Source organism: Aythya fuligula, chromosome 4, assembly GCF_009819795.1.
Source record: "Aythya fuligula isolate bAytFul2 chromosome 4, bAytFul2.pri, whole genome shotgun sequence".
Lineage (NCBI taxonomy): Eukaryota > Metazoa > Chordata > Aves > Anseriformes > Anatidae > Aythya > Aythya fuligula.
Genome location: NC_045562.1, coordinates 16,257,620 through 16,284,423, shown reverse-complemented (window position 1 = coordinate 16,284,423; position 26,804 = coordinate 16,257,620). Strand labels below are relative to the sequence as shown.

General features: G+C 44.8%; 2 protein-coding genes across 3 annotated transcripts in view; one reads left to right on the top strand and one right to left on the bottom strand.

Moving 5' to 3' along the window:
* The window catches only part of CSGALNACT1 (chondroitin sulfate N-acetylgalactosaminyltransferase 1), a 44,296-nt gene extending 35,879 nt beyond the window's left edge, over nucleotides 1-8,417 (top strand). For both annotated transcript variants that reach the window (XM_032187516.1, XM_032187517.1), the window contains exons 5-10: nucleotides 922-1,138; nucleotides 2,378-2,479; nucleotides 3,258-3,436; nucleotides 3,846-3,940; nucleotides 6,554-6,635; nucleotides 6,996-8,417. In XM_032187516.1, the coding sequence (XP_032043407.1) occupies nucleotides 922-1,138; nucleotides 2,378-2,479; nucleotides 3,258-3,436; nucleotides 3,846-3,940; nucleotides 6,554-6,635; nucleotides 6,996-7,279 (959 nt within the window). In that variant the 3' untranslated portion in view covers nucleotides 7,280-8,417. The remainder of the gene's footprint in view (nucleotides 1-921; nucleotides 1,139-2,377; nucleotides 2,480-3,257; nucleotides 3,437-3,845; nucleotides 3,941-6,553; nucleotides 6,636-6,995) is intronic.
* Nucleotides 8,418-12,462: 4,045 nt separating this feature from the next.
* On the bottom strand, nucleotides 12,463-23,127 carry SH2D4A (SH2 domain containing 4A). The gene is made up of 9 exons (XM_032187227.1): nucleotides 22,944-23,127; nucleotides 21,949-22,108; nucleotides 21,171-21,330; nucleotides 18,949-19,014; nucleotides 18,418-18,553; nucleotides 16,245-16,461; nucleotides 15,167-15,297; nucleotides 14,482-14,702; nucleotides 12,463-12,798 (listed from the first exon to the last, which is right to left on the bottom strand). Exons 1-9 carry the CDS (start codon nucleotides 23,125-23,127, stop codon nucleotides 12,706-12,708), a joined length of 1,368 nt encoding a protein of 455 aa, XP_032043118.1. The 3' UTR covers nucleotides 12,463-12,705.
* Between the last annotated feature and the right edge of the window lie 3,677 nt (nucleotides 23,128-26,804).

Genomic DNA, 26,804 nt, shown 5'->3' with positions numbered 1-26,804 from the left:
TTATGGATATGTATAGGCATAGTGTGAAACTTCAAGCATATACAACTCTTTGCTGCATATAACCGAGGCAAGTTTCTGTGTCAGGTGCACACGATTTTAATGGGACTACCCCCATGCTGCCCATACCTACTTTACAATCTTACTGACTATGGAGTCTGTTTTCCACAAGGCAATATCAGAATAGTATTTCAGGAGGACGTGACCGTTCCTTTTATGGTTCGTGCTAGCTCTCAGCGTGGGACTAATTTCACTCATGGAATGTGTTAAAAGCTCATTCTATATGGGAAATAAATACATCCAAAAGTACTGACCACCTAGTATAGGAAATCCTGTCCAGAAACATGTCTGCATGTTTCCCTTACCTTGCCACCTGCTCTGATGCAGCAGCGTAGCCACATCTGCAGTTTCTCTGAGCAGAAGGTGCAGAGCACCTCCCAGAAACGAGGAAATTAATGTGTTGATCAGGAAATTGCTTTTCTGAGAGATGGCTTAGTTGCTCATGCTGCAGAGAGGCAGGTTGCCTTTCGCAATGTCTGCATCGCCATTACCATGCATGCTGTGTGCTGGGGTGGAGGCTGCATGCCTGCAGCATGCCGTTGGGTCAGTCTGTAAGCTAAGGACAGTATGTCTGCTGGGTTATACTGTGTGTGAGCAAATGGTAACCTTCGGGGGTTTGTCACTCAGCCAAGGCTAGGAGCGTGCTCGCCAGAATACCAAATGAGTCCCGCAGCCCAGGCTGTGTTGCTGCCAGAGTGACCGCCTCCTCCAAACGACAGCAAATTGCATACTGTTTTAATGGTAAATGTCTCGTGCCTCTGCTGCTTTTTCGGCTCAGAGGTAACACATTAAGACTGCATCCTTCCCCCCCTACCCCAGAGCCCGTCTTTAATTCAAAAACTTCTCTATCTTGTCTTCACACAGGGATCTACCGCACAGAAAAAGACAAAGGCACGTTGTATGAGCTGACTTTCAAAGGAGACACGAAACATCAGTTCAAGAAGATCGTTCTATTTCGGCCATTTGGTCCTGTAATGAAAGTCAAAAACGAAAACCTCAATATGGCTGACACACTTATCAATGTCATTGTGCCCTTGGCCAAGAGAGCCAGCAAATTTCGGCAATTCATGCAGAATTTCAGGTGGGTCTCTGTTCCAGCACTGCCTCTGTTTTATCTTGCTTATCTTACTTGCAAATTAAGATGCAATTTCAGGAATTACCAAGGCCTCCCTCGGTAAAAGTTATGCTACTTTTACATAACACCTCACTGTGCCATTAGGAAATCATTTTTGAGATTATAGAGACTGAAAGGCATCCGGTGCTTAATGCATTGTTTAGCAGTAAACGCAATTGTATTTCAGTCATCAGAGTTTCTGATTTGCATGTACCTGGCTTTTGTGTCTAAATCTGGTTTGTTGGGGCACATGCTAGTATGTGACACTTGTAAGGCTATCGTGCCATTAGTAGCAGAGGAACATTCTGAATGAGAAAAAAAAAGAAATGTAGTGCTCCCAGACACTTTGCCAGGCCCTGTTTGAGAAAGAGATTAAGGCAATCAGAGGCAGAAAGGAAATGTATTTGAAATTCAGGATAGTTACTTTTAAACTCCTTTTCTTTTTCAGCACAGAGGTGCTGTTTGGAGGGAAAACTTAATTGAGATACAGTTTTACATAGCTGCCCAGAAAAGACTGTCTTAGCAACAGATACTGACTCTTGCAATGGGATTTGTTTTGCTAATTACAGACACCTATAAATAGGCTCCTTGTCTAAATTAGCCATCTGATAAATGCTTTTTTGGGGATGAGAAAAATCACCCTCTGGCCATGCTGATCTCTCTGCTGATGATAAGAGAAATCTTGCTGACTAAACATCGTGCAAGTGAGGCATGATGTCTATTGCTGGGCCAGATTGGTTGTACCTTTAGGCTGTTGGCTTGATCTCCAGTTGATATTAGATTTTAGGAAATGTTCCTTAACAAAATGCCAAAGCTCTGAACTTGGAAATATCTGTTTTAAAAACAAGGTTAAGAGGTAGAAGTCATATAGCTTGTTTAAAACCCTCTTCTTGTTCTTTTCATGTTCTCTGAAGTGCTACATTCGATGCCTGCTTGATCATTCCTGTGGCTGAATGGGCTGTTTGAGCAGTGTCCTATTATTATAGCAAACACCACCGAGAGAGTGGATGATAAATGTGCCTCAAATATAGTCTGGGGTCCCTTCTGACAGGCAGTGAGCCCTTATGTCAGTACAGAGACCCTTGTCAGTGAGTCATGCCCTCAGGAACGCCTTCCAAGATCCACCCTACTCTGCCTTCAGCTGGTGCTGGTTGTTGAAGAAAGCTAACTTGCGGGACAAGTCGTAAATCTGTCTCTGTTTTCTAGGGAAATGGGCATTCAGCAGGATGGCAGAATTCACCTCACTGTAGTTTACTTTGGAAAAGAACAGATGAATGAAGTCAAATCTATACTTGAAAATACCTCCAAGTAAGTATCTGAGTGGCTAATGTGCTGTTCAAACACAGCGACCGTACCATGAATTGGAGGCTAATTAGCTGCCCAAATTTGTGCCAAAATGTCCTTGACTGCATTGGAGAAAACATTCTTTTGCTTCTATCAGATAAAAGCAGCATTATCCTGGCAGTCCCAGATTTGCAGTTTCATGGTACTGGTCTTTAGGGCCACAAAGCAGATTTTACTGAATTTACCTCAGTGCAGCTTTTCTTTCAAACTAACATCACTCATTCACAAACTTTCTTACTGCTTTTGAAGGTGTCTTTTTAACTGTTAGGACTGAAGTCTCACTTCCAGAGTCAGGTACAGACATTCTCAGCAGAGCACACGGGACCTAGATGGTTTGAGCCATCTACCCAAAGTTCTTGGCTAGATCTTTTGCAGCCCTTTGTTATAATCTCTATGCTGGAAGAAGATCCTTATACAGAGACAGTAATATGACCACAGGTATTTTATATCTGCCTGCTGGCAATATTTTTGTGTATATAAGCCTTGTTGGGATTTTTGTGAGATCTGCCCAAGGAAGGTCTCTGACAGGAATACTAGCATAGTAATAAGGGAGTCAGACTCTGGATATATACATAGTGGAAATCTCCTCAAGACTTTAAGAGGTCATCTCTTCCCCTAAACTGCTCCGAGAACCCCTATACTGTAGATTTCTATGTTAGTTTTTTCATATTGGGTTTCTACCCGCACTTGTATTAGGAGCTGGAAGGAGAATGTAAGTTGCTGACTGTTTTCTTTCTCCTAGATCAGCCAACTTCAAGAACTTCACCTTCATCCAGTTAAATGAAGAATTTTCCAGGGGCAAAGGATTAGACATCGGAGCTCGAGTTTGGAAAGGAAGTAACGTTGTTCTCTTTTTTTGCGACGTGGACATATACTTCACAGCTGAATTCCTGAACTCTTGTAGATTGAACACACAGCCAGGTACTGCTGCTCATTGAGTACAGAGCCTTTCAGCAGGTTTTTAGCTATTGCATAACAGCCTCACCAGAGTATTCTAACATTTGAATTGGTAATGAAGTTGCTGTAAATCATTCTCGAAACTTAGAGAACTAATTAAGACATGTATAAAAATTCCATTGCTGCTTGGCTTTTGAAAGGTTACAACACCCCTGCACCCACTGTGACTGAATTCCTTGCCTTCAGCATCTCTGCTTTCTGGAACTGGATCTTTTTGTTGATTTTACCCTCTCATTCTCATGCAAAGAACATAGGCTCAGTTGAAAACTTGTATCACTAGGTCTGGTTTTGGTCCAGCACAGAAAGCATCTTGGAGGAGCATGAAATGTGTTTTATGCAGCTTTTTAAAAAAATAACGTATTGTCATTTCCAGGAAAGAAAGTGTTTTATCCTGTTCTCTTCAGCCAGTATAATCCCAGTATAATTTATGGCCACCAGGATTCCATCCCATCTTTAGAACAGCAGCTAGTAAGTATATGTTCTTCTGAATGCCTGTTTTTACTTGGACAAAGCTTTCATTTTTTAAAAAGTGCATGTGCTACTGGGTAGCATTTCCCTATTCTTTGTGCACAGTGAGGTGAACAAGACATGTACTATACAGACAAAACTAACTGCAGCAGTCACCTCACTGTGAGTTCTGCAGTTGTTTCCCAGGGAAATATATTGATACCAATTATTTTAACCATTGTTTGAGATTTTATACATAGAGCCTGAGAATTTAAACTCTGTCTGCTTCTCTGCTGGAAGGGATTTTCTAATTAACAAACAACTACTCCATGGCATGAGTTGTTGTTTGTTTGGTTTTTTTTAGGATGAAAGTCCCTGATGTTGCTTTCATTTCCTCTGCACTGAATATTTCCTTTCCTTGCATGATCAAAAGCTGGTGCTTGCCAGGCACTGCATCTGTCAGGGCTCATGATGTCCCAGACTGGACACTGTTGTTGTAGTCAAGAGTTTGAGGCTGTTGAGAGCCCAGCAACAGTCACAACTGAAAAAAAAAAAATCACTAGGGGGCCGAGTACAATCTTCTGGCATTGCTACAGCCACCTCATGCAATCCATCTAGAAAAAATAAGTATGATTTTGAAAACTACACCCCAAATATTTTTAAAGTTTTTTTTTTTTTTTCTACTGCTCCCTGTGTTACACAACAAGTAGCCAGACAATCTTTTCTTTCTTCCAAAAGAGAGCGCGCTCTAGACTACTGATGTAGGGGAAAAGTTGTTAAAGATTAAGATTGTGTAGCACCCAGGGATTAAAAAATATTTTCTCATTCATGCAATTTTGTTTAAGCCATCACACTTAAAATATATTTTGTGTGTTACTGCAGTATCTGGAAAATTCTTCTCGTTGGTTTGTCTCGGAGGGAAACCTGTTCTGGCAATACCATAGAATTCGCATTAGCTCTTCTGTCTGATGAGATCCCATCAGAGGTCCTCAGGCTTGCAAGCACTGTGCTCTGAAAGGAAATATTGCTCAGCTCACAAACTGGCATACATTCCACAAACTGCGTTGTCAGGACTGCGCTAATATTTATAGCTAATATTTGAATCTTAAAATGCGATGCTTATTTCAGAAAGGCTTCTTGATTTCAAGAAGTACTGCCAATCTCATTTTTATGTAGATTTTTATATTTTCAGCCCATATTAGTTGCTAGGCATGAGGCCAGGTCTCTGCCATTAAAACAAGACAGTTAGATTTCTATCCCAGTATTTGGACTGCTGAGAAAAAAAAAAATCCTTCAGAAATGTTTGAAAGAAATTGATTTGTGAAGCAGCCACTTGCACTAATGGGAAATAATAATGCTAATGCAAAAGAGTAGCTTGCTGTAAGGGCATCATTACGAAGATACCTTGTCATGGTGCAGACCTGACATATACAGTCTTGTTTCCTTCTAATTGGCTTCTGCAGTGGCTTGGATTTTTCAAGGAGAGAAAAAATGAGAAAACAAAGAGAGCAACGGGTGCAGTAAAATAAAAAAAATAATAATAATAATTTAAAAAATGATTGCTAAAATGACAGGGAACAAAAAGGGAGAGGCATGAATGAGAAACCGGGAGAGACTGTTTTGGAACGGGATTTTTTGGTAAAGGAAATGCTTGGATTTGTAAATCCAGAAATGGAAATCCTGCCTCATCATCTCCTCTAACATTATTGCAAGTGAAACCAAAATTTTCAAAAATAGCTGCTTAAGGATAGGTTTATAACCACCCCTTCAAGAGCATGAAGTATAGCTGACTTTCTTAAGGGATTTAAATTCCTGTCCAGTCTCTTGAAACTCTTGGATGCCTCACCATATGGGATTAGGTCACTCACCTGCATGAACTACGACCGTGGTGATACATATTTTTATATTTGCTTTTGAAAATGTTATGTGTGGCCTCTTGTGGCTCTGATTTTCTTTCTGTAATACACTATATTTTCATAATGCACCTTGACAGTGTAAACCACGCATTCATTCTGACAAAGGCTTTTATAGATTATATATTCACCACCTAATGTTTTCGGACTCCAGTTTTAGCTGGATTACAACAGCTCTGTAATGAAAATTATTCTTACCACTTTCCAAATTTTTGTCAAAGTTAAGGTAATCAAAAACTTGTCATTTGTGCAGTCAGATTAGAACATCTGTTTTCTTCCAGAGCTCTTGCAATCCAGATGTCACCATCTGCTCTACTGCAGAGTCTGTTTTCCTGACTTACCAGTATGTTTCTTACATCTGATTTGAATCGTGCAAAAACTTAATGATTTTGGAGGAGGATTTCCAGAGAAGCAAACTCCAGAGAGCAGTGGGATATTTCTCCACTTGGGCTACAACAGCAGGAGTGGAGTGAAACCTGATCATTCTCAATCAGGGGGTTTATCTGTGACAGCTAATGATATGGCTGTTTTTCTGGGCAAGAACATGCTACGAAATGTCTGCAAAAGCTGGCAGATGCTTTAGGATCAACAAAAACATTACATGATGTATAATAAATGGACAGTTGCTCCTATTTCTGACCACGTTCAGTGACTTGTTTCTCTGCTGTTCATGCTGAAAGCATTTCCGCTCCCATATAAACATTCCTTTTTTCCCATGCAGATTATTAAAAAAGAAACTGGATTTTGGAGAGACTTCGGTTTTGGGATGACTTGCCAGTACCGATCTGATTTTATCAACATAGGTAAGAAAAATATACTCAAATACATCTGTTGTTTTACTGAAGCTTAGAAAATTGTGATCAGCTTCCCTTTCCCAGGCCAGTGTGGCCGTGTCTCTGCTTTGCAGCAGTGATCTGGCTAGATGCTCAGACTACTCCCAAGTGCCATAGAGATTACCAAAATCTAAGCACTTTTTTAGTACAAATAAATCAATTTTGGCTGGTGGCTAAAGGTTTTGGGTTGAGGAATTTGAACACTTTGTTGTTGGCTGTTTTAAAGGGCTGACTGGAACTGGAGAACAGCTGCAGTGCAATGAATAGCATCACGTTGGGTAGTGGAAGGTATGCATTTCTAGTTGTTATTCTGGGTTTTCTTTGTGTCAGGTGGCTTTGACCTGGACATTAAAGGCTGGGGTGGCGAAGATGTGCACCTGTACCGCAAATACCTTCACAGCAACCTCATTGTGATCAGAACACCCGTCAGGGGGCTCTTCCATCTCTGGCACGAAAAGCGATGTGTGGACGAGCTGACCCCAGAGCAGTACAAAATGTGCATGCAGTCCAAGGCCATGAACGAGGCTTCTCACGGCCAGCTGGGGATGCTTGTATTCAGGCAAGAGATTGAAACTCACCTGCACAGACAGAAACTGAACAGTAAGAAGACATGAAACCAGAAAGACAGGCAAAAAGCCTCTGAATGGATTTTTTTTAATATTTTTTATGAAAGGAGTTGCTAACTAGAAAAGATGGGATGAGACTGAAAGCCGATGGGGGTTCCAGCAGCCTGGCAGCAAAGCAGGTGGGGGAAGTTCTTGTCCTCTCTACTTCTGGCTTTTCTTAATAAGGCTTTTAAGTTCTCCATTAGCCTGACTGTCCAGCACTTGCTCCTGGGGGAGACTTGAACACTTGATGAGATTCGAGGTCATGGAGACAATGAACATTACGTGAATGCCAGTGTGCTACAATAACAAATGGATGTGCTTTTCTGTGGAAATGTTTGTAAGATGTGTGCGGTTGTTTAAAGGATTGACCCTTTGGTGAACCGATAATAACGAGTGATTTTCTACATGTCTGAAAAGGGCTGCTTTCAAAAAGAATGATTTTCTTTCCGAAAAGAAAGCCTGATTGTTAACGATGGTTAAGCTGGAGAGACCAAAAATCTTTTACCCTTACAGGGCTGGGATGGGGGAACAGCAGCAGTGCACTTACCGTTGATGCAGAGACAAGAAATCTGTGCTTTCTAAAATTCAGAAAGAGAAAGCCTTGCCAGTCAAGTGTGATGTTTCAAAAATGCTGCAGGTTAGCATTGATTCTATTTTGTGGGCAGGGAACCAAAAGCAACGAGCCATGTCTGTACCACGTGAATCAGATGGTGTATTCCTGAGTTACAGTGTTATAAGTATCTCAAGATTCATTTTTAAATGGAGTTGGTTTTGCTTGAGAATTATGTTGTTATACTTGCGGTTTTCTAATTCTAACCATACCAGGAAATAGTACAGCCTTCCAACGCTGGGAAAATGCTCTGCAGATCTGTTTTTCCTGTGAATGGGAGCTGGGTTCAGATAAGTGAGGTGATGTTACTACAGAACCTGAGTGCTGGACAAAGCTTTATGCTGGAGAAAAGGAAATGCGTCTCACCTTGCAGTACTGATTTAACAGGAGACTTTAAACTCTGAACGCCAGATACCAAAATTAATGAACGTTTTCTGCTTTTATACCAAAGTTTTCCTTCTAAACCAAATCTAGAATCTTGCCCAGGGCATAGCAAGGTTTTTTGTAATTAAGAAAATAAATTTTTTTGGTGGATTACTGGACCCTGCAAATTATTTTATGGTAATTATAGGTGCATCCTAAAAATTAATTGTGTTAATAGATGTTTTTTTCAGCTGTCTAAAATTGTTGAAGGCATGATTTATTGCTGTTGTCAAGCACTTTCTTTTAACGCTGTTTCTCATTTTAATCTTTACTAGCCAACAAAAAAATGCATAGATTTGGCAATCCCATTTGGTTACCTAAATGCTGTTTCTCCCAGCGGTCTTTGTTTTATAGCTTCAGATTAATTCAGGACGGTCTGAAACTAGGTTCTAATGTGTTCTTTGGCTTGTAAAAGCTGAGGGAGAAGGATACAAGATAACAATGAGCAATGAATAAAATGCCACTTGTCCTGCTGCTGAGCAGTAGGAAGAGTGTTTGTGAACCTCTCTAGAAAGCACTGTGTGCAGAACCTGCAGAGAACGTGCCACTGTTAGTACTTCCTCCCTTGACGTATATTTACATGTCTTTGCCTTCTGTTAGATGCAAGTGATCTTCATTGCAATTCTCTTGCAAAACACCAAGCATGTCCCAAAACAGTGCAAAAATAGACAAAGGTCTGACGGAAAGAGAGTTCTGTATGTTTACAAACAGCCCCCAGTGCATCACTTACCACAAAAACTTCAGCAATTACTCAAGCAGGTCCTCCAAAGAACAGTTTGGTCTCCAGCATGTATGACAAATTGTTTACAAATTAATCTGTTTTGATGGAGAAACCTTACAAATATTACTGTACTGGGAGGAGCCACATGTGGCTTGTTGAATGCATCTGAGAGCTGTGACAATTGAACTGTTGCAAGGTGACAGCTGTTCCTACACTCCCATTTAACCTGGATTTGAAACTGGATGATGCATATGGTAGAAATTTCATCGTAACTTGCCTTGAGCTTGGCCTTTCCTGTTTCCCATGACATTTTCCGTTTTCTTCCCTTAAGAAGAAGACCCCAAGACCTGAGCAATGTAGTGTAACTCTGTGGTAGGCCCCACTTGCAGAGCAGGGCTGGACCAGGTAATCTCCCTAAGTCCCTTCAAACCTCTGTTAGTCTCTAATTCGAAGCACTGGGCGCTGATAAGTTCAGCACATCACTGCCCTGGATAGTTCATCGAACCCCTGTCAAAGTTTTACATCTTATGTTTCTAAGAGGTCTGTTGTGATTTTCTTGCATGTCCTTTCCCACAGAGATGCCAGGAGTTAGACTGTCTGAGCAGTTCCTGTCCTTCGGCTGCAGAACCCAGTTTGGCAGGAGGCGGGATTGAGCCAGGGATGGAGAGAACCAGCCCCCAGTCATTGGCCACCCGAGTGAGAAGCACAGAAAAATCTAATCCCAGCAGAAGTCTGGTAGGGCTCACTTAAAGGTGGAGACTGCACTGACATGGGAAGGTGAAAAACAACAGGAGAAAGGGAGGAAGTTATTGTTATCCACACCTCTATGAGAAGTGTAGGAGCTGTGACGGATCTTTCAGGCCAGTTAGATGAAACAGAGCGTCCAACAGAATTGTTGTTTTTGTCAAGCAGCTCCCTACCTTCCTTGTCCTAGAAACAGACAGCTTGTGATCCTTCCCAGAATGGCAGCTTTGACTGAATGTGAGCTGGGGAGGGAACACAGGTCACCCTGCACAGTCAGAGAGGCCATGCGGGGGCTTCATGCTTTAGTTTTGAAGACTGTGCATGCTCTGGCTACAGGTGCAGAGGTGTTGGGTAAAACAAATTGCCCCGTACTTCCAGGTGTCATGATTGCATGCACTCTTCAAATGCAATGACTCCTGGAATCCTTTCACAGTATCCCTTGAAGAAAGAGTCTGTAGAGAAGCACCCTAAAACAAGTAAAAACAGCATCCCTGATTCCTGACTGCTTCAAGTCATCCTGGCTCCACTCATTTTCAGGGTAACTAGCTTTCAGAACAGTGGAAGAGCCAGTCTTAGGGCACGTATTCTAGCAGGGATTGCTGCCCTTGCTGTCAGTACAATAATCTAAAGATGAGGGTATCAAACTTCAGGTTTCTTCCCTCACAGCAGACAAGTGAGGCAGGGGAAATTTTGGCTGGACGTCAGGAGGGGGTTCTTCACAGAGAGGGTGGTTGCACACTGGAACAGGCTCCCCAGGGAAGTGGTCACTGCACCGAGCCTGTCTGAATTTAAGAAGAGATTGGACTGTGAACTTAGGCACATGGTCTGAACTTTTGGGTAGACCTGTGCGGTGTCAAGAGTTGGACTTGATGATCCTTAAGGGTCCCTTCCAACTCAGGATATTCTATGATTCTATGATTCTGTGATTCTAAGTGAAGCTGTGAGTAAAAAGCTGAGGCATGATTTCTTCAAATGTGTAGGACGGATATGAACACTGATGGTGGCTTTTCTTGGGCCCTGCTGAGCCAGCACTTGCAAACAAGCAGTTAGAATATAAAAGTACATGAAGCTACTGGTCCACTAATCAGCTGTTCAAACACCGAGCTGGCCTACTGTAGATCTTAGAGCTACAACTAGTTGTGTCTGTAAGGTCCTGCTGTGTCTGTGCCAGATCAGCCTGCACCTGGTTTCTGCAGGTTAACACTGTGCCTCTCGAACTGTCTCTTTAAAGGAGACTTAGTCCCCTGTCTTTGCCAGCCCAGAGCTGTGCAAAACACTTCATGATTTGTCTCCAGCAGGACAACAGCTCTGCCATGCTCTTCACCTGAGAACATGAGAGAGCAGATGCTGACTTTTCTCGAGTGTTGCAGATCTCTGAATGACCTTTCATTTTGGCCATGTTTTTCAGAAGAAACACTTCATTAATGGGGAAGGAGGGCTTTTTTCCCCTATAAATAATCTAGTGTTCCTTCCCATGATCAATGCTGGTTATGTTGAAAATACCCATTTGATATATGGGATTACAGTGCTCAAGAAGCTCCATAAATCATTTGTCCTGCCACTGCCGTTGCTTTCAGAATCTCACTTTAAATTAAGACTTCATCTCTAGTTAAACATGCTGCAACTGGAGTGCAGGTTTTGCCCTCCATCCTTGCATGGAAATCACCATGCACAGCTGCGAATTTTAAGACCAGATGTTTACAAGAATTTCTTTTAATCTATGTTCTGCAAAATACAGGTCGATATAAGATGGAAGGTTTTGACTGCTGCTGCTTAGCAGAGTGGCCCTGATCCGCCCAAAGGAAAGGAATAGGTAAACATCTGAGCACTTGCTCACTTGAGGGTCACATCTCTAACAAATGATGACGGTAGGAGATTTGCACAACCCTCAGCTGTACAGTTTGTCACATGCAGCAACTCAAATGGAGGCAGTCAGGGTAAGAATTAATTTGTTGTGTGATTCTGTCCAGTTTCTCCCCCAGTATTCTGAGTTGTGTTTTTCAAGAGCAGTTTAACAGATACGAAGAGAGAACATTATGTTGAAAGAAATAGTTCTGTGTTAAAGTTCACAACAGATGCAGTAATCTGGACACAACTTGTAATAAATATCTCCACTTTGGAAAATAACATTCTTTACTGGCAAACATTTCTGTAAACTTTATTAATACTGATATGCCCTGTTTCTTACATTGTTTAGGCTCTGTGCATGTTTCTTGCAAACAAATTTCTGTATCCCTTCTCCTCTCTCCCTTTCAAAAGATTAGTCCCCCTCTATGCAGAAAGGCCAGCGTGGTATATAGATACACGTTAAAAGAGTGAGAGTCTATATTCAGAAGCTAAAGGAACTTTTAAAATGCATTTTTCATAAAAATCCTTCTACAGAGAACACGTCACTGAAAGGCACCAGGGGTTTGCTTGGATGTTTGGCTTGAACATCCTTGATTCCAAGGGCACAGCATTTTACAGGATTAAGCTTCACATTATACAAATTACTTTCAAGACCAATTCACTTCTCCGAGTTGTTTGGTGCCTTCAGGAAGCTATGATCTCATTCAATTGCAGATACCAATCTATTTCCCAGGCAGCACACAACCTTGCAGTCAAGAGCAAAAGGCAGCTTGAACATAGATGTCCCCGAGGAAATCTGCAGAAACCCAATGAAAATACATGTCAGTATCTCCCCGTGCAGCTGATACTTCATCATCCAATTCACTCCAATGTGCGTGATATTTCTGGGTGCTTTGTAGCTTGCTGGGCTGATGCATCCTGTTGAAATGAGAAGCCCACGACAGCACTTATCCTCCTACTGCTTTGTTGTGAAGGATTTAAAATAGAGGCACTTGAGGCAAGTTTCAGGTAAGCATCAGCCAGCTCCAGTTTGAAGTGCGGTCTTTGTGAAAACAGGCTCAGGGCTACGTGATGAGACTGGGAGGTTCACTTAAAGAGGGAGATGTAATCTGGTTCGTGGTCCTCTTGACCACACGGGTAAAGCAACAGCTCCTTCCCCATGGAAGTGATGGCTTCTTCCTGTTGGCAGAGGATAAAGTTAAAACACTTTTCAAACAGACCAGGATACACCCAACCTATCACAGAGTCATGGAGTGAACAGCAGTCTCCCTGCCTCCGTTACTGCATGGACCTGTTTGTTCTGCTGTGTAGTACAACTCAGAGCCCTGGGAATTCAGGGGACAGATCCACAGGGCTGCCCTCTGCCTTCACAAAGCACTGTCAGTGCTTGGTGCAATAACCCAGTGGTGTGATTCTGGTAGTTCTTGGAAACAGCACTGCTTGTCTCGTAGGTGACCACAGCTCCTACGGCGTGCAGTGCTGTCCTGCCTGGAAAGAGCTGGAGCGAGGACTGTGCAGCATGCAGGTAAGCGGGACTACAAGCTCACTGCAGTTGTTCTAGTGCAGGCAGAGGTGCCCACGAGTGGGATCTGAGCTTCTGGCTCTGTTTGTGGGAGGGACAAGGGTGGATCCTGCAGTGAGCACGTGCCGTCTGCTTTGGCAAGCCCTTTTCTAACGAGAATTCCCTCGAAGCAGGGTTTCTGCTTCCTATCTTGTTCCCAACCCCAGCAACAGATGCGTGGTGGGAACTTGCCTTCTTTCATGGTCCCCCAGTGGAAGATAAGCAGAACCCACCAGAGCATTTCACCAGGGTAGATTCACCCTACTCCCACACACATCTGCTGTAGTGCAGTGGAGTCTGTAGGATTCTTTGCAGACTGTGGGTGTGATTCTAATATAGACATGCACAGCCAGGCTTTAAATCCTCCAGCTTTGGTACCAGTAGCTGTCTAGCTCCTGCTTTCAACAGATTCAGCCTGGACTGTGAAATCCACACAAAAGAAGCAGGTTGAAGCAGTCCAGAAAGAGCTCTAGCAAATAAGCATAGATATTTTCCCCATGTTCAATTTGGTTTAGCCATGTATGCATTATACTAGGCACTTACTGAAAAGAAACACAAAAAATAAATGGACCTTTAGGCAAAAAGATTGTCGTGTCCCTAGGCAGATCTTAAAATAAACGAGTGCAGGCTTTGGTTGTTCTTGGAGCCTATGCAAGTGCAGTCAATGCTAGCAAACACTTGGTGTTACTGTTGCAAGAAGTCCTTCTTCCCTTCCCTTCCCTTCCCTTCCCTTCCCTTCCCTTCCCTTCCCTTCCCTTCCCTTCCCTTCCCTTCCCTTCCCTTCCCTTCCCTTCCCTTCCCTTCCCTTCCCTTCCCTTCCCTTCCCTTCCCTTCCCTATTTGCTACTTTTGCTTAGTACAGCCCTTTGTCTGCTTGGAGATTATAAAGATACCTTGTTCTCTTTCTTTCCAGAGCTAGAGACCAGCAATTTTTCTGCTTACCTGACCTGTTGGGACTCTACAACAACGGACAAAATCAAAAATGCCTGAGTAAGTATGCTGCCTATCACCTTATCAGTATTTCTACTAAATAATATGTAGGACCTTGAGATTTGTGCAAGGTCCTCTGCCCACTGCAGGAAGAGCAATTCAGGTCTAAGACATTTGAGACATATTAGGTTGTCTGAGACATCCCTATAAGGCTGGCAAACCCTTCTGGAGCATCACAAAGGATACTCAATGGTAGCAAAAATGGGCCTACTTACCTACATTATGACAACTAAATCTGTTCCTTCTTATTTTGAAATGCCCTGAGGCAGCTACACAAACAAAAAGCTAACAAGTGCCTTGCTAGAATTTCACCTTGTGGTAGTCGACAAGGTCAGCCAGTGTTGAATGTTGTAGCTGGTCCACTCCGAGGAAGCTGTAGGAATCGCTGGAGGCATCAATAAGGAAATGTTTACATCCCTCCACAGACCGATAGGAAAGCACGTAGCCTTTGATTTTCTCGCTGACCCGGACCAGAAAACTCCCTGGCACCATTTTGCTCAGAAGCTCCTCTGCTTTCTGAGAAGTCAGGATACCTGTTGGAAACCGAAACACAGAGCTGAAGAGGAAATAGCATTTGCAGAGGAGGGGATGGAACAATTTTCACAAGAAGTGTGCTTTGCCATTCTGAAACTAATTCACAGTGCTTCCATACCTGCATGTTTTCTTACTCACTAGTCCAGGAGCTGTATTGCCATTGCCAGTAGCTGGCCATGGTCTCATGCTAACTGTACTTCATGCTGTTTAATTCCTGGCATAGTAGGCTTGTTATCAACAGGCTATGAGAATTTGAGAAGATCTGGCCTCTGTTCTGAGACTTTAGCCTAGACTTTGTTGTAATACTAGAGGAATTTAAAGGAATTTAAGCTATTATACACATTTAAAATTGATAACTTAGCTATGCACCTTTGAAAAGCTCCTGGGCCCAGCCTCTTGCAGCAGCCATGTTAGCAGTACCAACTTAAAAGTTTGGGTGGGGGCAGAAATGCTCAGAACTCACCATGGAACCACGGTGCTATCGTGTCTGTGGTTTTCTGATAGCCAGCTCGGAGTGGGAATTGCTCCTCTTTGAACCACTTGATGATGCTTTCTTCAGTGGAACTGGAGATTGTCCTCTGGATTCCCTCTTTCCTGTTACAAAAGAAAGCGAATTTGTGCAAGTTCAAACAGCTTTTGAGTCCTTAGCAGAATTACCTTTTGTTCATTGTATTATGAACAGCCCTAAACAGCAGGCTTACGATAACAAAGCTGTCAGCATTATTGTGTGGTTTTCAGTGGACATCCAGCAAAGATGTATGTCTTCTGGGCTTTAGGATGTTCTGCTATATAAACCTGTCACTGAGTCTGACTTCACACATGGCAGGTAAGAGAACTTGACTCTGTCAGAAGAGGGTCTTTTTATGTCCAAAAGCTCCGTATAATGCAGAGGTTGGGCATTCTGGGAGGGGCAGAGACAAGAGAATGGGGGCCAGGAACAGGAGGCTGAGGGTTTGAACCTGAGGACACGCTGGTTAGCAGCTCCAGTGGCATTTCCCTCAGCTGGGCGAAAACACACAGTGCAACTTTTACACCATGACATGGATGCTGATCCTCAGCTGCTAAGCCCTCATCTTTGTTTTTAATAGTCCAAACCTGGATTTCTAGTGTTTTCAGTGGAGGTGGATCCCTTTGCAGTAAGCCACCACCTGTTCTTGTCTGTTACAACATGACAGAAGCAACTCCTGTCCAAGGAGCCTTGGGTGAACTGGAGTCACTGAAAATCACTTGAAGACTGAACAGAACTGTATGAGTGTCACAGGAACAAGGCTTCTGGTGTGGGAGCTTATCTAGGGAACAGGAATGTCGATGAGAATCCCAATCGGACAGTAAACCTCCCAGAGTGAACAAATACACCTCATCACTGTAATCAACAGCTCTGCCCCAATCCTCACACCCTAGGCTGGAATATTTTCTAGCCTGTTTTTCACAGTGGAGTGTCTCCTCCACACAAGGAGGACAGGTAACATTTCTCATCTCAGCCAGCCCTTGCCAGAGCAGAAGAATCTCATCCCTCAAGAGTGCAGAGGGATGTTTCTTACCTAACTGCTTTCCCGTTTGCCATCACAGAAGGTAGAAGTTTAGGCTTGGGTGGGAGAGGCGGGTACTGGAGCGGTCGTCGATCTCCTGCTGTGGCATTCTTGGATATATCTGCCTGCTTCCCTCTGCGGACACCCTGCAGCGAAAGCCTCCTGTAGTCGTCCCTGGCCTGTTGTGCAAGGGAGCGTCTCTTCTCGTCTGCCGCCTTGGCTTTCCGCACTGGAACAAAAAATGAGTCCTACAGGAGTGAACAAGCAGGCAAGTTTTAAGCTTGCTGCCCCTTGGTTATCTCCCTGCTTGCTGAAATTGCAGAATAACTCATTCCAGAGCATTTGGGTTCTCTCTGTGCTCCAGCCCTGGGCATAGGCAGTGTTACCATGGAGGGAGGGGTCTGTGGGACTAAGGTTCTCCCCATCCTGTGTTCTCAAGGAGGCGCTTGAGGTTGCCTAAGTTGGAAGCCATTCATCTTCCACAGAAGCTTGTAGTGGCTCAGCTACTCTGGCCACTGTCTGAAAGATGCACTCATTTGTAAGAACAAAAACAACTACTGAAATGACCCCCAAATCAATCTTCTGAAGGATTTGAAAATCCTGATGGACTTTGAGGAGGGAAGGAAGTCTTGCTGTGATTGTTATGGGAAGTAGAGAACTTGGCTGGATTTTTTATTTTTTTTTTTCTGAAATACTGCTTTGATTCTGCAGGTTATAAGCATCCTGGAGTCTGCAGGAGTAACTGGCTCTCCAGTCTGAGATAGGCTAGTTTTCTCCTTGCTTTTGTAATCAACTGCAGATTGATTTTATTAGTAAGAAAAATAAAACCCTTGGCCTGAAGTGAAAACAATTGGTAGTACTGCATTGCCATCTACTGAACAGCAGGGGAGGAATTGAGGAAAAAAAAAAAAAAAAACACATCAAGTTCTCCGATATTCCTTCTTCCCAGGAGAGGAAGTGTGAGGGGTAGAATTTGAAGCTGGGTGGAAACAAAGGCAAGCAGAGTGTGAGGATATTTCGTACATAACAAGCTTGTAACCCTTTGTTTCAGTCTCTGAGGAAGCTGGACAGCAAGACTCCATGAAAAGGAATCGAGTCCAAATGTCTCTTTAACTCTTTAGCTATTTTACAAAAATCACCCTTGAAGTATGCAGCTACTCTGGGAGATTTCTGAAGGAAATGTAGCTGTCATAGTGACTAAAGCAGAGAGTTCAGGAAGTACTTGGCAGCACAGACAGATGTCACTAGAAGTCTCATACTGTTTTGTCATTTTCCTTTCTATTGTTTGGATTTGTTATGTTAGAAGGTGCTCTGCTTAGATGGGATTAAAATTTTTTTTTTTTTTTGCATGGCAAGGAAGCAGATGGGAGGACTGTGCCTTGAAGAAATGGTAAAAAGCAAGGAGATTTGGCCCCTTGTTCATATTTTATGTGGCCTCTTTTTTCAAGTTTTATATTATTTCCAAGGTCTTGGATCAGCCCACATCTCCACATTGTGGCTCAGTTGTGCACAAAGGAGTTTTGCTTTGGCCTTGTGCTGACCTTCTGCACAGAAATAAATTTTATGGAGCAGCAAAAGCCCTCCTTGCTCTCTTCTGAAGTCCAAAAAGGGCTCCTTTCACTCAGTGAAAGCAGTTTGCCATGAATAAAGTGCTTATGAAATTGCCCTCTTTAGTTTGTCCTCGCCACCCATTATCCTAGTCCACATGAGCAATGGTTACTGCAAAGTTCTACCAAAGGCAATCTCTGGTTTAAAATCAATTATCTTGGCTACACCCACGTGGCTGCTGTTTGTTGATTATTTTAATCAACAAATTTAAATTTATCTGAGCACTACCACATGCCAGCAGGACCCATTCTGCTTGGCACTGTTAGTGTTCAAAGCTATCAGATTTCAACTAAAAAGAAAATCAGCTTAAAATACAGAAAAGACTGAAATGAGGAAATGGTTCCAAATGGTGATTTTTCTGTAGGATACATTTTCCATTTCCTGCCCAATTCTAGTCTCAGTGCTGTGTGGACTCAGAAAAATTTCTGATAATGCAGCAGTGTAGTTTCTGGCAGTACTCTCCAGCCACTGACTGAGAAATACTCGGTTCCAGTTTTGCAGGAGAATGACTGAGATGACCACACAGAGCCCTAAGATTTCTCAAGCCCCATAGGAAAAGGCCATCCTAAGATCTTACAGGATTCCTGCCATTCAGGCTCATTCTCATCAGGTTTCTGCAGCGTACTCTGGCTCTCTGAGCTTGTGTGGCTTTGTGGTATTGCCTTCAGTGGGGCTGCGGTTTCTTCTGAATTTCTCTTTGGTGCTTCCTTCGTCTGTGAAAGAAATAGTATGCTTAGTGCTTTGTCCCAGGCTCATTTTAGCCCTGCTTTTTAGCTAGCCTTGAACTACTGAGAACTCCATTCTTTTTTGTGAATCCCTTGTTTCAACAACATGCAGACCCTCTTCCTTTACTGCAGGTCACAACAGAGAAAATAGGGGAAAACAGTCTACCAGAAATCATCAGGAACATCGTCCCATGGTGTTGCCCAGTCTGCCAGGCTGGCCTGCCTTTTGGCCAGTCCGAATCTGAGGAATATGGCAATGTTGGGTAAAACTGGTCCAAGAGGTGGGCATTTGTGGGTCAGGTGAGTCTCTGAGGCTGACTGGAACTCTAGGGTAAAGTCTGGGCCTGCCTCAATGTGTTTTTAGGTCCTAGATTGCAACTTACCTGCGGGAAGCCACCCTTCCTCATGTGGCAGTCCGCCAGCATCTGGTGAACATCCCTGGCTTCCTTCTGGACAGAGAAAAAGAGCAGTGAAAAATTAATGCAGCATCAGGACCTTTACTCTTTTGTAGAGTACGTGCTTGCAAATTTGGAGAATTTGCAGGTGGAGAGTACGGGTGCCATGTAGCAGTGCTGGGCTGCCACAGCTGGAGAGCTGTGGGTGGGGGAGTGCCACGCGTTGTGCTCTGCAGGCTGCCCTCCTCTCACAGCCCTCCCCAGAGGCCCCAACAGGGCAGGCTGGAGCATTCTGCATTTTTAGAGCTGGTGCCAAGGAGAAGCTGCTCACTCCTTCTCACTTTTACGTGATACATGCCACAGGAGAAAGAGTCAGGGGTGTCGGGATTGTCCCAAGCCTGCCTGGATTTGCTAAGTGATGATCCCGAGTGGTCCCGGGAAGTGGACAACTTCCTTTCCTTCCCTCTCAAAATCTGCTAGAGCTTTACCTGCCTGTGCTCAGCTGCTGCTGTGTGCTGCAAACTGCTGCTTGTCAGACTGACCCAACAAGCTGCGTGTCTCTTCCCTAAAACCAGTCCAGCTACACTGGCAGAGGTTGGTATCCGAGACCTGTCTTTTGAGAAAAAGTTAGCCTTGTCTTTGAGCAAACACCCACCCACCTCCCTGTTTGACTCAGCCTGCCTCCCACAGCACAATGAGTAACGAGTTAACTGCGCTGCGCGGCTTACCAAGGACACGCTTTATCTTCTACAATGCTTAGTATGAACCTGTGCTTCCAACTTCCCTGTCCTAGACAGAAAGCTAGGAAGTTAAAATGTGAGCGAAGCAGCTCGTTTTCTTAGATCAAACCCCTCTCCCCTGCAGCAGGCAGAGCAGAATGCCCAGTTCCCTCAGGTACAGTTAAGTGGGAACTACATCGCAGGGGAAAAAAAAACGCTTTCTCCCCTCCCTTTCCACACCTAGAAAAGGAAACACTCTGCCGTCTGTATTCCTCCTACTAGCAAAAACATCAGAAACCTGGGAAAATTACCCATAACATAATGTCAGAAAACAAAAAGTAATATATATATATATTTAAAAAAAAAAAAAAAAAAAAAAATAATAATAATAAAAAAAAAGGAAGAAAAAAAAAAGAAGCCTCAGTTTCTTTTGAAACTTTGAAAGGGTTTTCCATTTTTTTGTGGTGGTGGGATTTTTGGTTGGCTGGATTTTGTTTTATTTATTTAGATAGCTCTGACTAATAACTTCCTTTAAAAGGGGGAGGGAAAAAAATCTCCCACATAGAGTTGCTCAACTTCAGCAAACAGTGCTGAGAAAAACCCAGTGTGATTCAGAGCCTTTTGATAAAGGAGTCAGCCACTGAATTCCCTTCAGTATTTTGGCAGCAGTGGGAGAGGCACTCTACCCAAATCCAGCTTTCAGTTATCATGCTTTTATACTGAGACATGGCATGGCTGGGTAATAAAAGAATATGCAGTCACACAAGTTAGCAGCAAAAGGCTGAATAAAAACTCGCTGAATGAGATTGGACTTTTCCCAGTGAGTCAACATGACATTTCCATTCAACTTTGGTTGCACTGGTAGTTAATTGAATTTGCCCTCTTCTGTTTTCTGCAGATGGCTTTTTTTGGTAGCCAATTAAAAAGTAGAATGTATTTACTACTGGAGAAAAATATTACTTCAGTAAAGCTGTAGGTACTGGCACTGCTTACTTGCATTTGATGCTTTCCTATGTTGTAAAGGTCATAAGCTATTTTACCTGAAAATACGCATGTTAGAGGATACTGGTAAAACTATGCATCTGATCTCTTGTAAAAGTAGATCATTTGTCTGCACATGCAAGTTTATAGCCCTCAAATCCTGGGATGGGCTCTCTGGTCTTGCCCAGAAAGCAGTCCAGACTAGCCACTAAGCAGGAGGGAGAGTACTCTGACCCTCATTTTATCCACAATGAACAGAAGCAGAGGATTTGAGAGTAGCTTGTCCAGTGCTACAGAGCAGATCTATCCCAGATGAGAATAGCACTCGGACTTCCCAAGTCCTAAGGAAGGATGTAACAGCACGGCTTCTTCTAGGAGTACAGCAAAGCCTTTCACAGGCAGCTGGCTTTCCTCTCACTCAAATTTGTATCAATAGCAATCAGGATTTGCTGCACTTCCTAGATCTCAGGCAAATGAGGTTGGTTAGTATGGAGAAAAGGGTGGAAGTACCTTTTCTATCTCCTGGCTTTTCCCCATTGTAGCAGCAGCAGTTTTTCTACCATCTTCTTTCTGCTCGTCCACAGTGCCTTTATTGTTCCCCTGAACATCTGTCCCACCAAGGACTCCCAGCTGGGGATGCAGGGATGGCGTTACAGAACAGTTGGTGTCTCTGAAACAGGAGAGACAGGTCTTAGGAATCCCAGGGAGTCACTTTCTGCTCTCCAAGCATCTGAGAGGAAGTTACACATGAGCAGAACAGCACCACGATGGAGCACGTGCGTGCAGCTATCATATCTCCAGATCAAGTAGATGGAATAATTAATTTAATTACTCATTGGGAGCACCTGCTGCTGAATCGGTGCAAGCCAAACGCATCACCTGCTGCGGTGACAGAGCTGCCATTTCCTATGAACTGCTGCGGTGACCACAGCAGGGACATCACGGGAGGCTCCATGAGCTGGGGAGGGCTGGAGATGGTGTCCGCCAGCACCGTGCATACCCACAGAAAGCCGACCTTCACCTGAGCCTTTTGTCTGCAAGTAGAGTGTGACAGCCACACCCAGCCCAGCCCCAAGGTGGAAATCAAAGGAAAGAAAAAAGAGGTTTTATAAAGGGCTTGTGCTGCTTCCTGGTGGCGATGCTGGACTTGCCCGCCCACTTCCTTGCGAGAAGGAAAATTTGCAAAACAGAGGGGGTGAGTCCCCAGAGAAGTGTCCAGCCTCCAATTTCTAGGAATGTCTTTTTCTCTGTGTCTGCCAACCAAGTCCCCCAGGTGAAGGGTGCTTACCTCACTTCCTTGCCTTGCTCGCTTGCTAACTGCTTTGCCCTTTGTGCCTGGATCTCTTCACAGATGGCTGCATACGATTTATCTGAAGGATGCTCGCCCATCACCCAGACCCAGACATCATTGTCAGCTCCCAGCTTCCATTTCACTGACTTCCCGCTGGCTGGAAGAGAAGTAGCTCTTTCGCAAACACTGTTTGCTCAGCACTCTGTGCAGGGCCTGTGTCCCACGTGCTGCGTCCCCCAGCTGCTGCCGTTGGCAGAGCCTTTCCAAAAGTGGCTGGACATGGGGAAAGCTCGGCTGGGACACAGGACGCACCTCCCATTTCATTTCACAATACTGCAGCCGGGACAGAGAAGGGGACATTTCTGAATGTGGGGACAAGGGATGCCAATATTTCCTTTCTTTCTCTAATTCCTCCCAACCCCCTTGACCAGGGCGTGGGTGAGGGTGAACTATCTGCAAATAGAGCAGGTGGGAGAGCGGTGATACCATGCTAGCATATAACATGCTGTGTAATCCAGGCAAAAAAAACTTCAGGTCTAAAAGCACAAGGGAAACTCCTGCGGATCTGGTGCCTCAGACAAGGTAAAGGGACTTTTTGAGCTCCCCTATGTTCCTGGCACCCCAGGACAGGCGTTTGAGTCCGTGGTTATTTTATGGACAGGTTCAGAGGCTCCCATTCAGTGGGATGCTTGATGAGCTGCATCTCCTGCTGCCGGGAGTAAGGAAGCCACAGCTTCCCAGGAAAGGGGGTTTAGGAACTTGGCAAAGGGCAAAGTATCTGGGTGAGGGAGTAAAACCATTGTATGCCAGGCCAAATTAAGCTTGGGAAGTGAGGTTAGTTACAGTTTGGCAATGCAGCTCTGATGCTTTTTTGCTTCCGGTCCCTGGGAGAAGAAATTGCCCTAGGGACACGCTACCTCCCGTTTGTGGGGAGCAGTTGAGTTGGTCTGGTCTGTGCCAGAGGGGGAAGCAGCTGGCAGGCCGAGACTTACCTTTTCTCAGCGGTGGCTTCTTTTGCTGCTTCATTTCTTCCTTTTCTGCGTTAGCTTCTCTTTCTTTCCACCGTCTGATCTGCTCCTGCCTCATCTTGAAAAAGAGGATCTGTTTCTGCTCCTCGTTGAGTTCTGCCAGCAGGTCAGGATCGATGTACATGTCCGATAATATCTGTTTCAGCATGGCTGGAGGTTTCAGTTACGCGCGTTTGTGGCGATGATCTCCAGGGATCCGGTCCTCTTCCTGGCTCAAATGTGCCTGCACCGACAAGAAAGACGCCCTCCCCGCCTGAGCCCGGAGCAGGAATGCAGGCGTGCCAGGGTAATTATACTTCTATCTTTTTTTTTTTTTTTAGCTCAGACTTCCTGCACAGACCAAAAAAAGTAAATAAGTAGCTTAAAACCTGCTATTAAAATTCCTTGAAATAGCAGGTGAGCTCAGTTCGGTCGCAGCCCCCGCACGCTCCACAGGGACTGCTGGCCAGAAGAGGGAGAGTTCTGGAGCGGGGAGGTTTTGTTTATATACCTTGATAAACCCAGCTGATAGTATATCAAAACAGAGAGCGCTCTGCCTGTTACAGTCATCAGAGGTGTGGCTTGTCCGTGCCGAGCAAACATTCCTGCTGGGCAGGGAATCAATGAACCCGTGAGCAGACGGCTCCTCCTTTGAAAAGGAAAACTTTGAGATGGGGCGGCTTGATTGTAACAAGTCCGGCCAGCCTCGCTTCACCACTGAAAGATTGGGAGGGCTTTAGGCTCTGCTTTTGAGGTAGGGGCAGGAGACGCCCGGTGAGAATTCTGGTGTGCTCCCATCCATCAAAGGCAGCAGCGCAGCAAGTCGAGGAGTACAGGTAGCACGGCTGGTTTCTCCAAAGCCAGGTCGTCAGCAGCGGACGAGCTGAGGCAGCTCCCAGTCTGACAGTTCTTGCTGAGGTGCCTTTCCCACGTGGCCAGCCTGACACCACGCATCCATGTTTATCTGGATGAAGGGGACAGGGAGAATCAGTGCCCCTCGTCCTGCCCAGGATCACGTCAACATACCTAACGCCCACGCAGCTGTGCTTTGTGCCCATATATTTACACTTAAAGCAAAGTGTTTTTTTTTCTGGAAAAATTAGGAGCGCTCTGCTGGCAGAGGAGCGAGGAAATAGAAATGTGGACTAAAGACTTTGAAACCAGCTCTTTTCCCTATCTTATCTGGATAACCTCATGGATATCAGGAGGTTGGTTGATAGCACGTGTGATGACACTTGTACAACTCAGGTGTTGCTGAGGGAGGAGGAAGAGGACAGAGGAAGGCTGATAGCTATAGATGAAGTACTCCCAAGCGGGCTGCACGGCCAGGGGCAGCAAGGGGCTTCTGGGCAAGCTTTTGAGATATGAAGCCAGCAGGCTACAGAGAAAAGGCCAGCAGGGTTACTCATGTCCTTCTACACAAATCCTGGGAGTCTGAGGAACGAGCATACCAGGGCACAGTGCGGTAGGTGGGAGGGAGGTGGTTGGTGGGCCACAAACTGACAGAATGACCTGTGCCAGGGTGAAGCAGCAGTAAGTACTAAATCCTGCTGTCAAATCAATAAAGTTTCTTACAGTACAGGGTGTAGATCCGTAGGGACCCATATTTGGGGTTGAGACAGGAAAAAAAGGTGTTGGGAGCACCTTCAGATTCAAAGCATGACTGCTCAGATTCAGCCCAGAGTCTGCCTTTTTTTAAATTATTATTTTTATTTTCATTTTGGAAAGGAGTAAAAGAATAGAGAAGGGAGTGTCAGAGAAACATAATACTGAAGCTTTCCAAAGGAACATGAACGCGATGCATTTAATTAGAGGAAATGGGGCAGCAAAACAGCAGCCTTTGTAAAGTCCAGCTGGCAGGACAGTATCTGCTGGGTTTGTTCTGCTGCACTGGTGTTCCACCTTCCTCCATCTCACCCCCAGGCAGGCTTTTGGGGCAGGTCAGGGGGAGGTGTTCTTATCTGGGTAAGGTTTTTTAGTGTCCCCCCAATAACAGAACGGTTCCAGCTCAGCGGACAAAGAAAGGAGCTCAGGCTGTCTGAGAGCCATGGAGGACTGCAGCTGCAGAGAATGAGCAGCTTTTTGTGGGGAGGGTGTTGGTGGGCAGTCCCCGATCCCTGGGGAAACCTGAACTGTGTGTTAGGCTGCAAAACCGGGGCACGCTGCTGGGGGATTATTGTTTAAGCTTCACTGCCTCCTGCTCCGAAGCACTGTCTGAAAGAGAAGCTATTTGCAAACAGGTCGGTGTCAGGACAGCACCCTTAGCCAGGATTGGGACCCTTAAGTTTTCAGTTTTGGTTTGTTTGCTTGTTTTTAAAAAGACCATTTCAACACAGTACAAATTGGAGGATGAAAAGTTTGAGGTTTATTTTAGCGAAAGTCAAGTCTTCAGAGGGTACTTGATGCTGCTCTGATGTTAGAGAACGTGACAAAACTTTTGTTTAAGCCCAAGGTGTTTTTTCTTTGGAGAAACAGCAAGGGTTGAGTCCTCTGTGGATCTGAAACAGTAGCTGAAGCAGATGATAGCTTTGAGCGTGGTCTGAACCTGACGGTTGGGCCAACAGAAATCAATCACAAGGTCTAAAATTGAAGAGGCTTTTAATGTAACAGTCTCATTGCATGAAGAGAGGTGAAACGCTTTTATTCCCTTCAGGTGAGAAGGTATCATTTGTGGTTTGTGTGGGGCAAATGCTAAGTGGTTTGCTAAACAGAGGGCACTCAATATCTTGCCCGGGGGGACCGGGGGAAGGCATCCAGCTGGTCAGGTCTCCCAGCAGCTCTGCCTTCTGGCTCTGGGTCAGCAGAATTACTCTTCTCTGGAAGCTCTTCAGTAAAGGCACAGCTCGCTAGCCAGCAGGGTGCTTGGAAAAGAGGATGGCCAAAAATGTTCCTGGAAAGGACGTCCTTGCTACAACTGAGACCCGTTCGTCTGTGACTGGACCAGACTGGAAGCACGGGCCCTGAGCTCAATTCCCCAGCTGGCTGCTGTCCTGCACCCTGCCTCTTCGTACAGCACTCTGCGTCACCTCTGTGTGGGCCCTTCTCACCACCTGGCTGCACAGGAGGCATCTGGTTTACGTTGCAGAATTAAAATGTGCAGTGAGCAGAGCGGCAGGGGCTGCAGTGCTGCTTTCCCCTTCCCTCCCAGTACTGCCCCCTGGTGCTGCAGGTGACCTTCCTCACTGGGATGTGCTTCTCTCTTCAGGTTCCTCACGCTCTGTGTCTAACCTGGCTCATTCTGCCCGCCTGGGTTATCTCCCCACATGGGAGACAGCCCCTCACACATCTGTGACAGTCCAGATACCAGGTTTTACCTGGGACGCTTGCACAGATGGGTGAAGAATTCGGATGTTTGGTGGCGCCCATGTGAAGGAAGGTACTCTTCCCCTCTGCTGCCACGAAGTCTGCCCGAAGACAACCTGGAAATTCTCTCTGTTGTATTTAAGCAGCAGCTTGCTACTGTGTCTCACCTTGACTCAGGCTGAACTGCCACTGAAAGTACTGGAAACTTTCGCTGCTTGAGGGAAACATACAACCCTTGAAAGAGCAAGGTCACGCAGCATTTAAGCTGCCTGCTGGAGTGCAGTCTCTTCCGTGCACCTGTAAATTATCTACCATGAATGGGGGAAATATAAGTACATGAACACACAGATCACTCCATGTCACCCCCTGGCAGGCTCTTGGGACACCCCCTTCTGGCATCCTGTTGTTCCCTATTGTCACTGCCACGAAGGGAAAAGTTCTCCAGAAAAGCAGTAGGCAAAACATACATAGATACACATTGGATATTCTCTAAAAATGAACTAGTGAACATATTGAATGGTGGTCGTTGTACTGATTTTCTGA

Coding starts and splice junctions, on each gene's coding strand:
- SH2D4A (XM_032187227.1), bottom strand. CDS start 23,127: ATGCTGAAACAGATATTATCGGACATGTACATCGATCCTGACCTGCTG. Junction 22,109..22,943: donor GAAGCCACCGCTGAGAAAAG/GTAAGTCTCGGC, acceptor CTTCTCTTCCAG/CCAGCGGGAAGTCAGTGAAA. Junction 16,462..18,417: donor GCCTGAATGGCAGGAATCCT/GTAAGATCTTAG, acceptor TTTTTGTTCCAG/TGCGGAAAGCCAAGGCGGCA.